The 11,904-nt window shown below is 41.0% G+C and overlaps 2 protein-coding genes across 12 annotated transcripts; one reads left to right on the top strand and one right to left on the bottom strand.

Annotated features, from left to right (window-relative positions):
• Positions 1-848: 848 nt before the first annotated feature.
• On the bottom strand, positions 849-6,727 carry LOC111261622 (uncharacterized). 9 transcript variants are annotated; one of them, XM_086968783.1, is made up of 7 exons: positions 6,450-6,724; positions 5,054-5,257; positions 4,732-4,831; positions 3,682-4,343; positions 2,362-2,458; positions 1,783-2,238; positions 849-1,477 (listed from the first exon to the last, which is right to left on the bottom strand). In XM_086968783.1, the coding sequence occupies exons 4-7, from the start codon at positions 3,709-3,711 to the stop codon at positions 1,425-1,427; spliced, it is 636 nt and encodes a 211-aa protein (XP_086824909.1). In that variant the 5' UTR covers positions 3,712-4,343; positions 4,732-4,831; positions 5,054-5,257; positions 6,450-6,724; the 3' UTR covers positions 849-1,424. The 9 variants fall into 9 exon arrangements, with proteins under 9 accessions (XP_086824909.1, XP_086824906.1, XP_086824905.1 ...); XM_086968780.1 differs by lacking the exons at positions 3,682-4,343; positions 5,054-5,257 and having other exon boundaries at positions 2,362-2,465; positions 4,727-4,828; positions 6,450-6,727; XM_086968779.1 differs by lacking the exons at positions 3,682-4,343; positions 5,054-5,257 and having other exon boundaries at positions 2,362-2,465; positions 4,727-4,831.
• A 241-nt stretch (positions 6,728-6,968) lies between these two features.
• On the top strand, positions 6,969-11,849 carry Cpsf73 (cleavage and polyadenylation specificity factor 73). 3 transcript variants are annotated; one of them, XM_022835228.1, is made up of 6 exons: positions 7,361-7,448; positions 7,605-7,720; positions 8,641-8,815; positions 9,159-9,295; positions 9,549-10,225; positions 10,602-11,849. In XM_022835228.1, the coding sequence occupies exons 3-6, from the start codon at positions 8,643-8,645 to the stop codon at positions 11,508-11,510; spliced, it is 1,896 nt and encodes a 631-aa protein (XP_022690963.1). In that variant the 5' UTR covers positions 7,361-7,448; positions 7,605-7,720; positions 8,641-8,642; the 3' UTR covers positions 11,511-11,849. The 3 variants fall into 3 exon arrangements, with proteins under 3 accessions (XP_022690961.1, XP_022690963.1, XP_022690964.1); XM_022835226.2 differs by lacking the exon at positions 7,605-7,720 and having other exon boundaries at positions 6,969-7,448; XM_022835229.2 differs by lacking the exons at positions 7,361-7,448; positions 7,605-7,720 and having other exon boundaries at positions 8,742-8,815; positions 9,206-9,295.
• Positions 11,850-11,904: the final 55 nt, after the last annotated feature.

The raw sequence follows: 11,904 nt of genomic DNA, 5'->3' as shown, positions 1-11,904 counted from the left end.
GACCCTTTCGTTGAGATCGATAAGTGGGATGCAAAAGTAAATTGAAATTTTCGTCCGAGCTCCATGCGCATGCTAAGCTTCATTCGTTTATTCTTGTAGTTTCATGTAATGCGTAGTAACCACGGCAAGGAATTAGATCCAAAATACTAAAAACTGTCATAATGAATATCCACGGATAACATATAGAGCTCGCTATCGCAGAAATAGGTGTTTGTGCTTGTTGAAGGAAAGCTGGGTTATTTCTAAACACGTGGTGCGATTACAACGAATCTCCGCAAACTCAGCAGCAATGCATTAAAATCAGTGCGAAGAATTTTTTTGTTGTCAATTAGAACGTACAAGCAACAATTTCGAAATATCTATTTAAAGAGGTAATTTTCTATTCCTGTTTAGGAATACCGGACCTACAGAGGAGTCAAGCTCGGCGACCATAAACGATGGTTTGCCTCATTCGTTCACCCGCTGATGACCTACCACGTGCTATCTAATTGCTTGCAAAACACGTTCACAAAATAGCCAGGTGTTTGTGACCAAAATGTTAAATTCCGAGTTACGGACACGTGAGCGTGATTCGTACTAACTTACCTTTATATGCGTACCTTTGTATGTGTACCCCTGACTTCGCGAAGTTGCCCGCGAACATACATACTTGAATGTCGGCTTCTCGTTGCTGCTCACGCGTTTATAAAAGCTAGGCGGAACCCTATCTTTTTATTTTAATTTTTATTTTAATGACATTACAAACCACACGCTGAGATTCCTACTATTTACATGACATCCAGTCTGTCTGCTGATTTTATAAGACATGAAGATTAATGGTTGCCTTGATAGAAGAATTACAAACAACATATAGAAAGGTCTGTTTTATTTTTTGGATTAAAATTAAATACAGCTATCTTAACAAAGTACTTAAGGTCTAATTATGTACCAGACCAGAACTCTTAAAGCAGTATTATTAGTGAATGTTAAATATAAAAAAAAGCAGTGGTATTATTAACATTGTCCTCCACATGCTTGATGGCTCTACCGTAACAATATAGCACAACAGAAAGTGACTCTGTTTAATACCAATCACCGGCTTTTGTGTTTTGTACCGGAAGAATACATTTGCCAAAAAATACAACAAGAAGTATCACCATACACTATATATTTAATGTTAGCAAGCATACAGGGTGCAGTTCACTTTGGCTGCACAATATATTACAAATTGCGTATTGAGAAATTGAGCACATCCCTCAATAACGTACGTCCAGTGTTCCTTTGCGCTTGTTTGAACTTCGAACATTTCTTTGATAGACTATGCATTTTCGGGACCATATAGAACCACTCTTTGAGCATTATTTGATCAGTAGGCCTTAATTCCACAAACACAGCGTCACAATAAAAATCACAAATCTGAAATCCCCGACTTTAACATCCGAACGTCAGACGCTAGCTGTGCTCTGATCCGCCTCAACGAGGCCCATCTCGACTTCGCCTGGAACATACACCAAAAGGACGTACGAATGTTAGGAAAGAAGAAACCTATTTACTAAAGCACTATCATTTTGCACTGTCCACTGTGTGTTTCCAATGTGAGAAATGTCACAATTTAAAATTTGGAACAGGGAATGTATGCTACGTAATAAGACACATGAATCACGTTGGCTTCATGACGTCACAGCGCGCAACTAATCGACTAATGTCTTGTAAAACTTGTGAACTCTCATCCTATAAAAAGGAAAACTTTTCTGTTCAATTCACATCCAGCGAACCGATGTGTTGAGTCGTTTGGTGACTAACTTTCTTTCTGGGGTGAAACAGACGGGTTGCCCGTAGAACTAACACTCAGCTGGCCTTCCCGCGCCTCACCTCCAGTCACGCACCATGAACGACGGCTGGGACTGTTGTCAGCCGTGCCGTACTCGTCATCCTCGTCACAGAAGCGGGGATACTCGCGCGAATCCCGTCGCCGGCGGCTACGCGCATTGTCGCGTTCTCGTTCTCGCTCCCGATCAAATTCACTGCCCCGATCCCGGTCTGAGTCTACGCCTCGGCCACGGACGTAATCGCCAGCCCCGCTGCGGTGATCCCGATGTTGGTCACGGTGGTCCCGGTCGTCCCGTCTGTAAACCGGGCTGCGCGAGTAACGTGACGAACGAATCGGACTCCTCAATCGCGATCTCGATCGTCGGCGTAAAGGTGAACGGGAGTGACAACGCCCTCGAGAACCCTCTTGTGCGCGCATCTGTTTAGGAGCTAAGACCGAATGCAAAGAAGGAACAGCTGGGACTGGGGAAGAAAATTACTAATATCATTTCTGTATTGTCTGTGACAGACATATCGTTATATGGGTAGTTAACGACGACTCGCCACACTTACTTTTTCTTTCGCCTTGCGCGAATTCGATTTCGATCACCCTTCCATGAAGGCGGACTCCGTGCATGGCTTCCATTGCGTCTTCTGCATCTCGCAAACTCTCGAATGTGACAGGGTCAACATTAAGGCAATTGCGTAGCCACAATACTTGTCTAGTATATACCTACTATTTAGACTACTACATAATAATAAATTATATTAGTCTACAAGCTACTCTCATACCTACAAAGTAGTACAACTTCTGAGCAGCTTTCAGCGTACTAACTTACTACCATTCTATAACTTTATACATAGCAACAACTATTCTAACTGTTCTAATCAGTTTTTAGTGTACTGGTTCACTGGTATTCTCCGACTACGCTACACAGAAATTCACAATCGAACACTCGTGTGAAAAAACTACCCACGAAATGGAACTGATTAGAAAACGGAACGGAACACTTAAGAACATGCACATAGACTCCAAAAAAAGTAGAGCAAGCTTTGTTTGCTTGATGCTTTAACATAAAAATGGACCGTGAATATATTCGACCTTAGCTATAATCTACATAAATCATTTTGTTCACTTTCTTTCTCCCCACCCCCGAGTTACGCACTTGCACTCAGGTGTTCTTCCTTAGCCCAGGTTCAGATCATACGTAATTTTGATATCAACACTAGTTGTGTACATATGATGAAAGTGTACTAATGCAACGAAACGAAACGAAATGCTCTATCTAGGCGAAATATAACAAGCGATTCCACTCACTTCAAACACGGGACAAATTAGCCGCCAAGCGTCGGCAGAGCATCATGCAGAGCAGCAGAGAGCGGTAGAGCCAAGCAATGCAGGGACAACGCAAACAAAACTATACTATCAGTAAGAACGGAAAGACTATTCAGCAGAAGCACAACGTCAACCGGAAACGATGCTTTCGACAAAAAAGAGCTACAAGTCACTCTAATACCACAAGCTTTGGCTATGTGCGAGGCCAGCTCTACAAATTAGATACAATGTCCCGTTTGACGTGACGGGATAAACGAGCGCATTAAATATCATTGATATTAAAGGGCGGCAAATAACAGCTGGGCTATATTAACTAGGAACGCAGAGAAACTGAGCCAAATGTAAATAAAGTTAAGCGAAGCAGAATGCTTACGATAAAGGCTCAACGACTGAGCTGGATAGTTCCTTTTCTAAATAAATCTCCCAAAACGGATTGAATCTCTCAACGGTCTTATTGAAGACTTACAGAACAGACGTCACGGCTATGGTATACAACTAGTCGAAAAACCTACCAGTAGCAAACACCTAATCTCTATCACTGTGTGTTGTATGCTTACTCGAGGTCGTTTAAAAAAGGATATCGTCATGATCGTGGAGCTTGCGCGGTGATGGGGGAGAAGCTTGAGAACGCATACACACTCGGTGAGCGATCACAAAGGTGCACGCGCGGAACGCAATACCAGTGCACCTGATAGCAGACACACTCCTATTTCGACTTTGCTTTCTTTCTGTCTCTTCTCTGAGTCTTTTCTCTCTAAATCTTTTCCTGACGTGCGAACCCTGAGGAGCGCGATCAAAGCGTCACCAACTTCCGACAGAACTCGAATTTCGTCTAGCGAGTCGACAAATCGACAAAATCGCTTGCCTTTTCCCTGTTTCTCTCTCTTTGTTTCTGGCCGTCGTTCCTATGCAAATCGGATGTCTTTCACTCGACTGCCTGCCCTTGTACCACTACCGACCTTTACAACTGGTTATCTTTCGATTTTTTCTCCTTATCTCTGTCACTGAAACTACATTATCCGAAAATCGTCAACTCGTTAGTACACTACAACGCCTTGAAAGGTCCTGGGGAAGGCCTTTCTGCCTGCACCACGCCCAGAGCTTGCGGTACTCATGCTGCTTCCTCGGAGTCATCGCCATCGTCGCTCGCTCGACAACAGGTACTTGGTCTATTCAACTTGCCCTTGCGTTGCTTGGCTCCGTCGCGCTTGCTCGCGATCTGAGAAGCGCATAAACATGAAGTTATAAGCGTATAGATGCGAGAAGGAAAAATTGCATTTACTTAGGTAGAACGTGAGAGAAACCGAAAATGACTCCACTCAAAACGTGATGACTCGTTAAAAAATGCGGTTGACTTCGACGAATGAGTCTCACATCCGCGCTAAAAGGTATCAACACATGTATATTAACGGTTACGGCAGATTTATTATCTCTTCCTTTAATGCTTCAGTATTCTGATTAAGTCTAAAAAACAGCCATATCCGTTAGGGTACATCTGTCGATAAGCAACATTGCAGGAAATGTTCCCGAAACACTAAAACCGATGTCAATCAGGCAGTGACGATGAAAAAGTTAAGTTTTGATGAGCAGGAAAAAGGATATTGTACGTAAGCAAAACCGCGGGGCTTCTGCGTGTAAAAGTCCAGCGGAATATAAACGTCCAGGAGAGGTCCGTATCGACCGAATGCGTCACGGAGGTCGCCGCTACTGTGGAGCACAGAAAAACACATAGTTGATTGTTTCTTTACTTAATCAATCACATTTGCCGAGTAGTACATGTCGTTAAACAAATAAGAATCGGAAAGAACTTGACCAACTAGGGCGCACTTCCCTATCTGAACAGTACCTAAAAGATGCGGAGGTGCAACCTGGCTGCAAAAGAAGCGCTCAGTCCGTTGCAAAATGGTAAAGTGGAAAGAACAGCCGAACCTTTTCCGAGCCGAGCGAGTCAATTCGAGTCTTTGCTTTGCAATCCTGTATTCACTTCCAATCGATACGGGATATGATTTCTACTCCGTGCAAGTTTAATTGACTGAATGTGCCTCCAACAATATCTAATTTGATAAACGGATGAGATATGCTCGGTCACATTTCTTAAACACCATCGCACCCGGATATTTGAATGGATGCTTCCTGTAATCCGAACTCGACAGTATTAGGCGTCTGAGTACCCCGTTAAGCAGACAATTCATCAGAAAACTGCCGCTTTCGAAGAACTGCATTTTTGGAGCAACACACGACTTATCAGCAAGAACAGAATGTTTCTTTTTCGCAGTAAAAAATGATAATCTCGAAAGTACTTTATTTTCAAATAAAAAAAGACTCCGTAAATAATTACCTTTTGCGTGATAGATAGCAAAATTATTCCGTATAGTGAAGCATTACAACTTTATAAGCATAATGAAAACTATTTTTACATATGCTTTCGCTCCTAATTTCACACCATTATGCAAACAAATATGGAATGCCCGTTTTCACAAGCGCATTCCCAGAAGTTTGATCGTTTTAATGGTAATTTAGCAGCAATCAAACAAAGCGAGCTCGAACATCTGCATACGCCGAAAGAAAACGTACAATACTCAAAACGGAAGTTCGATTAATCGAAGTACTTTACACACATGTAATTTCTGCTGTGAGAAAAGGAATGAAGTTCAACTTGGCTTGAACTCTTAGGAAGGATTTTAGGAAACTAGCTTTTAATTGTATTAATTAAAGGTATTATTTTTGAAACTAGTGTTTATTTGTTCAGGAGATTAGCTTTTAACTAAACTAGTTTTTAATTGCATTAGATCAAAACTAATATATTCTGCAAAGTATTACCCTGTCATCGTGTACACAAGTAGAATGCTTAAATTAAAACCAAACAAAATTTTTAGGTCACCCACAGCACTAAGTACAAACACGCCAACTAAGATGAACTGAATCCTTGATTTAATATATACGCACCTCTAATATTCAGTTAACTGGCCATTAAATATGTCATGTCATTCTGTCACTGTAGTTAGACTGACACACTTGACATAACCTGATAGAGACAGGTGTTTCGGTTTCGCAACCGTACGTGTACTTATGATTTCCAGTTCATCATTTCTCTCTTCGACATATTCAATCTATTTGTTATGCTTTGGAAACTTATACTTTTTTTACTATAGATGATGCTATTAGATAAAGTAAACAAAAAATCATTCGAGTGCTTGAAAGCTAAACGCGCAGCATTTGAGTACGAATTTGTTTCTGTACAATTTTAAGCACACGGCCCACTTCTCATGTATTTACCGCTGCTAAAACTTAAGATTTTCAGATTTATGAAAATGCCGCAACTTACCGCATGCTGTCACCGATATTCCGAATAAATAGAGAGGTTGATCGAGCCATAGAGCGAGACATTTTCAACTCCGCTCCTGACCCCCAGCCCGCCAGCTCGGATGTGGCACCCGATTGAGAAAAGGCGCAGCTCTTAATAGTTCGGAGATCAGTCTGCAAAGAACAACAAAGCAGCCGTTGGGTAGAAAAAAATACGAAAAGTTAACAAAAGATAGAACTTTTTTGAAACCGTTAGCGCCAAACCGCGCAGAGGGCAAGTCGTTACGTAAAGAGCCCTTTCACCGCTGACTGCAATAAGAGAAAGTAGACTGCAGCAGCGGCTGTGCTGCACCCGGAACTTAGAAGTGGGTGAAGTGTTCCTGTAGCAGCACTGACTTTCAGCAGGAGAGGTTGATCCTAGTAGTACGATTAGAAACCCTCTTTTGACCGCTTGTAGAAATCGAATTGACTCTGCACTAGTAAACAATTTCTAGCGAATTTCATTTCCGGGTGCAAATGGCTGCAGTCGGTATTGTTTTGGTTTCTTCGACAGCTCACGTGTCGGCTCAACCTTCTAGCGAACGCTCATGTAAATACAAGATTGATGTTTGAAACAAGTTCTTATTCATTAAATGAGCTGTGCTACTAGTGTCAACTACCGAAAATTTAGGAGGAGACGAAATACTGAAAAAGTACATTACATAAATCTAATTCGGTAATATGATTAGTTAACATTTGCATAATTGCGTGTGCAATGTTATCCCAGTCAATCTGCAAATCCCTCTGTTCGTAGCAAAAGCTGTAGGATTTCGGTGAAGTGTCTCTTGAACAGAAAGAATTGAACTCTTATCAGCTGTCGTTATTTGCTGAAATCGACCACTGAGAGAAATATCTACCACGATGAGTGACGAGGACATTCTGACAGTGAAACCTCTCGGGGCTGGCCAAGAAGTAGGCCGAAGTTGTATTATGATAGAGTTTAAAGGAAAAAAGATTATGCTTGATATTGGCATACACCCTGGTCAGTATTAAGTAAAACTATGACTATAAGTAGATATACAATAAGAGATAGCCTCTTACGTAACCCCACAGATACAGCTGATTCGTTTCATCATTACTAAAAAGTAGCGAAAGGTGTGTTGATGAGACCTGAAACTCTCATCGTTGTTCGTTTCAGTGCATAGAGTTTGTGGCACTTTTCAATTGTGGTAAACACAGAAGTCGGTGCAAATCCCCTTGCTGCATGGAACCTCACATGTATAGCTTCGTTAAAGCCCCGGATTCAGTACTCAGGTTTGAGAATTACGCTTTGATTTTAAATTGGCGTCAACGGATACAAGTGTCACGTGGCAGCATAATAGGCAACCGAATATTTCATTGGAAGAACATATCCCGGTGCCAAAAGTACCGGATGCTCTGTTATTTCTCTCTCACCTGCTCTTTGGACGCACTTTATAGTAGTGTGACTAAAGGCCATTTAATACAGATAATTTTAATAGAAATAGCTCATTTGTTATAAAGACTTAAGCATACTTGCACCGTAATGGAAGCCTAATGTCTAATTAGAATAAAAATATAATTCTATTGACTGTTAAGAAAGATAATAGAAACTATCTAAAGCTAAAGAAAGTTCAGAAATGAACAAGTAGTTTTACATATTTCAAATTCTGGCCATGCGTTTCCTTTATTTAAGAGACTTGTGTTTGGATTAAACGTTCGACTGCGAATTCTAATATTATGTCCAACCCGTATCCTAGCAATCTCGTGTAATGGTCTCAAATTCATAGACTCTGAAAAACCCAAGAATTAAAACAACTCGACCTTATATTATCTAGTGGTATTAGGCAAAAAGAATAATGTAGTAATGCCAGTACAACTATACAAAAGGAAAAATGCGAAAACTGATACGAGCACACCATACTTATTTGGACAATCACACGTTTTTTTTTATTCCTAACCTAAGCAAAGCTGAATATAACTTGGCTGAGTTTTTTTTATCATGGGTTACTTATACCAAGATAGGGTAACATCAATGGTATAAAAAAATGGTATAACATATTTCCTATCGAAGATTTTAGTCGAAAACGGTTACTATGTAAGCCGTTCAAGGCGCGTAATACTAATATATTAAGACAAGTTACATTTAAATGAACGCGTAGAAACTATAACCTCTCTTGTGTATAACCTAGTCATTTATGTAAATCACTGCACAGGAATGAACGGCGTAGATGCGCTGCCGTTCGTGGACCAAATCGAGGCTGAAGAAATTGATCTCCTACTTGTTTCGCACTTCCATCTCGACCATTGCGGAGCATTGCCCTGGTTCCTATTAAAGACGACATTTAAAGGGCGGTGCTTCATGACACACGCCACAAAAGCTATTTATAGGTAAAGCTGCCCCGCAGAAAAACAAAGCATTTATTATTATTATTAGTTATATTATATATAACTCGTTATTAAGATGTTTTTATATGTGCATGTAATATGTTTATTTTGAAAAAACCACACGCCTGATCCCTTCTATGCATATGTCTGTACCAATTAAAAAAATTCCTAGCAATCGATATTCAGAAGAAAATTTTAATACTTATTTAAAGCTTGATATAAAGCAGAAATGAACTGAGTAAACACAATTCACATATTAAAACCTGTAACTGCTACCGGTATTTGTTTTGTACGATAGCCATTTACATAACTAACGCACAGTTATATTTTAATTAACTATTTTTAGATGGTTGTTAGCTGATTATATTAAAGTTAGTAATATTGGCTCGGCAGACAGCAATAATTTGTACACGGAGGCCGATCTGGAGGCTTCTATGGATAAAATCGAGGTGATCAACTTCCATGAGCAGAAAGAAGTTAACGGTAAATAACACCTTTCTTTGGCTAGGTAACTATGTAGAACTGAATGTGAACGTATATGGTGTATAGAACGCCGACCTCAAAATAGAAGTAGAATGAGTTATTGAAGAACTACTCAGTTGCTCAATAGGAATTATTACGTATGTTGAGCTATTAATTTAATTCAACTTGCAGATAGAGGAAATTTTAATATGTCGCGAAAGGATTTACGATAGTAGCACTATTATTGCTACGGCTGTGCATCTGCATATTTCAGGCATCCGCTTCTGGTGTTATCATGCCGGCCACGTTTTAGGAGCGGCAATGTTCTTTATCGAAATTGCCGGCGTCAAAGTCCTGTATACGGGCGACTTTTCACGACAAGAGGATCGACATCTGATGTCAGCGGAAATACCGAGCGTCAAACCCGATGTCCTCATTATCGAGTCGACTTATGGTACGCATATTCACGAAAAACGTGCCGAGAGAGAGCATCGTTTCACATCGCTTGTACAAGATATTGTCACACGAGGCGGCCGCTGCCTTATACCAGTGTTCGCGTTAGGTCGAGCACAGGAATTGTTACTTATATTAGACGAGTTCTGGAGTCAACATCCGGAGTTGCAAGATATTCCAATCTACTATGCCTCTTCGTTAGCCAAAAAATGCATGGCTGTCTACCAAACGTATGTAAATGCAATGAACGACCGCATTCGGAGGCAGATCGCCGTTAACAATCCGTTCGTGTTCAAGCATATCTCGAACCTTAAAAGCATTGATCACTTCGAGGATGTTGGACCTTGTGTTGTGATGGCTAGTCCTGGTATGATGCAAAGCGGTCTATCCCGCGAGCTGTTCGAGTCATGGTGTGGAGACTCGAAAAACGGTGTCATCATTGCTGGCTACTGTGTGGAAGGAACCCTTGCCAAGCAGATCCTTTCTGAACCAACTGAGGTAAAGGAATTCACCGAACGTACGTCACGAAGTATTTCAATTGCTATAAGTTACTAGATCACTGGCTTATGCCATTTAACTAGAACTGTACTTACTCAACAATCAAGGAGCGTGTTCAGCTAAACGGTCAGGTGTTAACAATTAAGAGATATATGGAGGAGGCCCAAGGCAAAAACGTTTCTTTATATTATATTTCTTGTTTTTTGCATTAAAGGACTAGATCGACCACCGTATGTTGGACTAATTCAAATGGCCGTTAAAGCTCCTCTAACACGTTCGGCATCTGACGTAAGACGGTTGCGTAGTTGTATAGTATAGCTCAAGCATATATAAGTAACTTCTGCGCTTTCTCGCTTCTGTCTTGTTTTCTGGACAGGTGACTTCAATGAGTGGACACAAAATGCCTCTAAAAATGACAGTAGACTACATTTCGTTCTCGGCCCACACAGACTATCAACAGACATCAGAGTTTATTCGTGCTTTGAAACCACCTAATATCGTGCTCGTTCACGGAGAACAGAACGAGATGTCGCGATTAAAAGCAGCCATCGAACGCGAATATGAGGGCGAGGATGTTAAGATGGACGTCTTCAATCCCGCTAATGGACACGCTGTCTCATTAAAATTCCGAGGTGAACAGCTTGCCAAAGTCATGGGATCGCTCGCCGTCGAGAAACCCGTGCCAGGACAGAAGATCAGTGGTATCCTCGTGAAACGAAACTTTAACTACCATTTGATGGCACCTGCAGATCTAGGCAAGTACACCGAGCTTGTCCAATCAACCGTTCAGCAAAAAGCTTCGCTCTCGTATCAGGGAACGTTTCGGGCACTTCACTTCTTTATTTCGAAGGTTCTCACAGTAAAGGTGGTCGAGCTAGGCCGGGTCCTAAATATAATGGATCGTATTACTCTGACAATGGACGACAAGATGGTTCTGCTCGAATGGAGCAGCTCGCCGGATAATGACACGCTGGCGGATGCGGTCGTCACCTGCGTTATTCGGGCACAAAGTAGTCATGCTGAAGTGCCAAAGGGGGTCGCCGAATACAAGGTGGATAAAATGAAGCTTTCAGATTTGATGCTTAAGATGTTACGTGATATGTTTGGTGAAGAATCGGTGTCCAACGTGGTTAAAGGGGAACGAATGACATTGACTGTCAGTGGGAAAAGGGTTGATATTTGCCTAAAGGAATTGCGAGTGTCATGTCCAGAAGACAAAACACTTGAAACTATCGTCGGTAACTCCGTGATGCGGATGTACGATACGTTGATGCCGTGTAAATAATAACTGTAACAATGAAGTCGAGCAACTGCTAGTACAGTGATTCCAACAGTCTGCGGTACAATTAACACAGTGTTGATTACTTAACACACCAGGCATTATTGCTGTCGGGTGAATTTAATTCGTGCGTGATCAGCAATTAGATATATTATCATTGGATTTACTTGAAGGATATCACGTCAATTGAGGCTCTAGTGAAATGAGATTCTGAAAGAATCAGAATAATATCGAAGTGTAACATTTGTGAATACTGCCTGCAATTGCTATTGTAGATAAAGTAGAAGCACAATATTGAGTAAATAAATACGTAATTGGGTAAATAAATATGAATAGACAATTTTACCAACCTGTTTTCGTTATGCAAACCTCAAAGCCTGTTAGCAGTTATTCAAAGAGC

Source organism: Varroa jacobsoni, unplaced genomic scaffold (assembly GCF_002532875.2).
Source record: "Varroa jacobsoni isolate VJ856 unplaced genomic scaffold, vjacob_1.0 scaffold_573, whole genome shotgun sequence".
NCBI classification, from domain to species: domain Eukaryota; kingdom Metazoa; phylum Arthropoda; class Arachnida; order Mesostigmata; family Varroidae; genus Varroa; species Varroa jacobsoni.
Note: the sequence above shows the minus strand (reverse complement) of the source record. Positions and strands in the feature narration are given on the sequence as shown.

Bases quoted from the DNA above. Each gene is read 5' to 3' on its own strand.
- LOC111261622 (XM_086968779.1), bottom strand. From the start codon at position 6,511: ATGTCTCGCTCTATGGCTCGATCAACCTCTCTATTTATTCGGAATATC. The intron at 4,832-6,449 runs GTAAGTTGCGGC...TGTGCTCCACAG, and splicing joins AATATCGGTGACAGCATGCG to TAGCGGCGACCTCCGTGACG. The intron at 1,478-1,782 runs GTTAGTCACCAA...TGTATGTTCCAG, and splicing joins TGTTTCACCCCAGAAAGAAA to GCGAAGTCGAGATGGGCCTC.
- Cpsf73 (XM_022835226.2), top strand. From the start codon at position 7,328: ATGAGTGACGAGGACATTCTGACAGTGAAACCTCTCGGGGCTGGCCAA. The intron at 7,449-8,640 runs GTCAGTATTAAG...ATCACTGCACAG, and splicing joins TGATATTGGCATACACCCTG to GAATGAACGGCGTAGATGCG. The intron at 10,226-10,601 runs GTAAAGGAATTC...TTTTCTGGACAG, and splicing joins TCCTTTCTGAACCAACTGAG to GTGACTTCAATGAGTGGACA.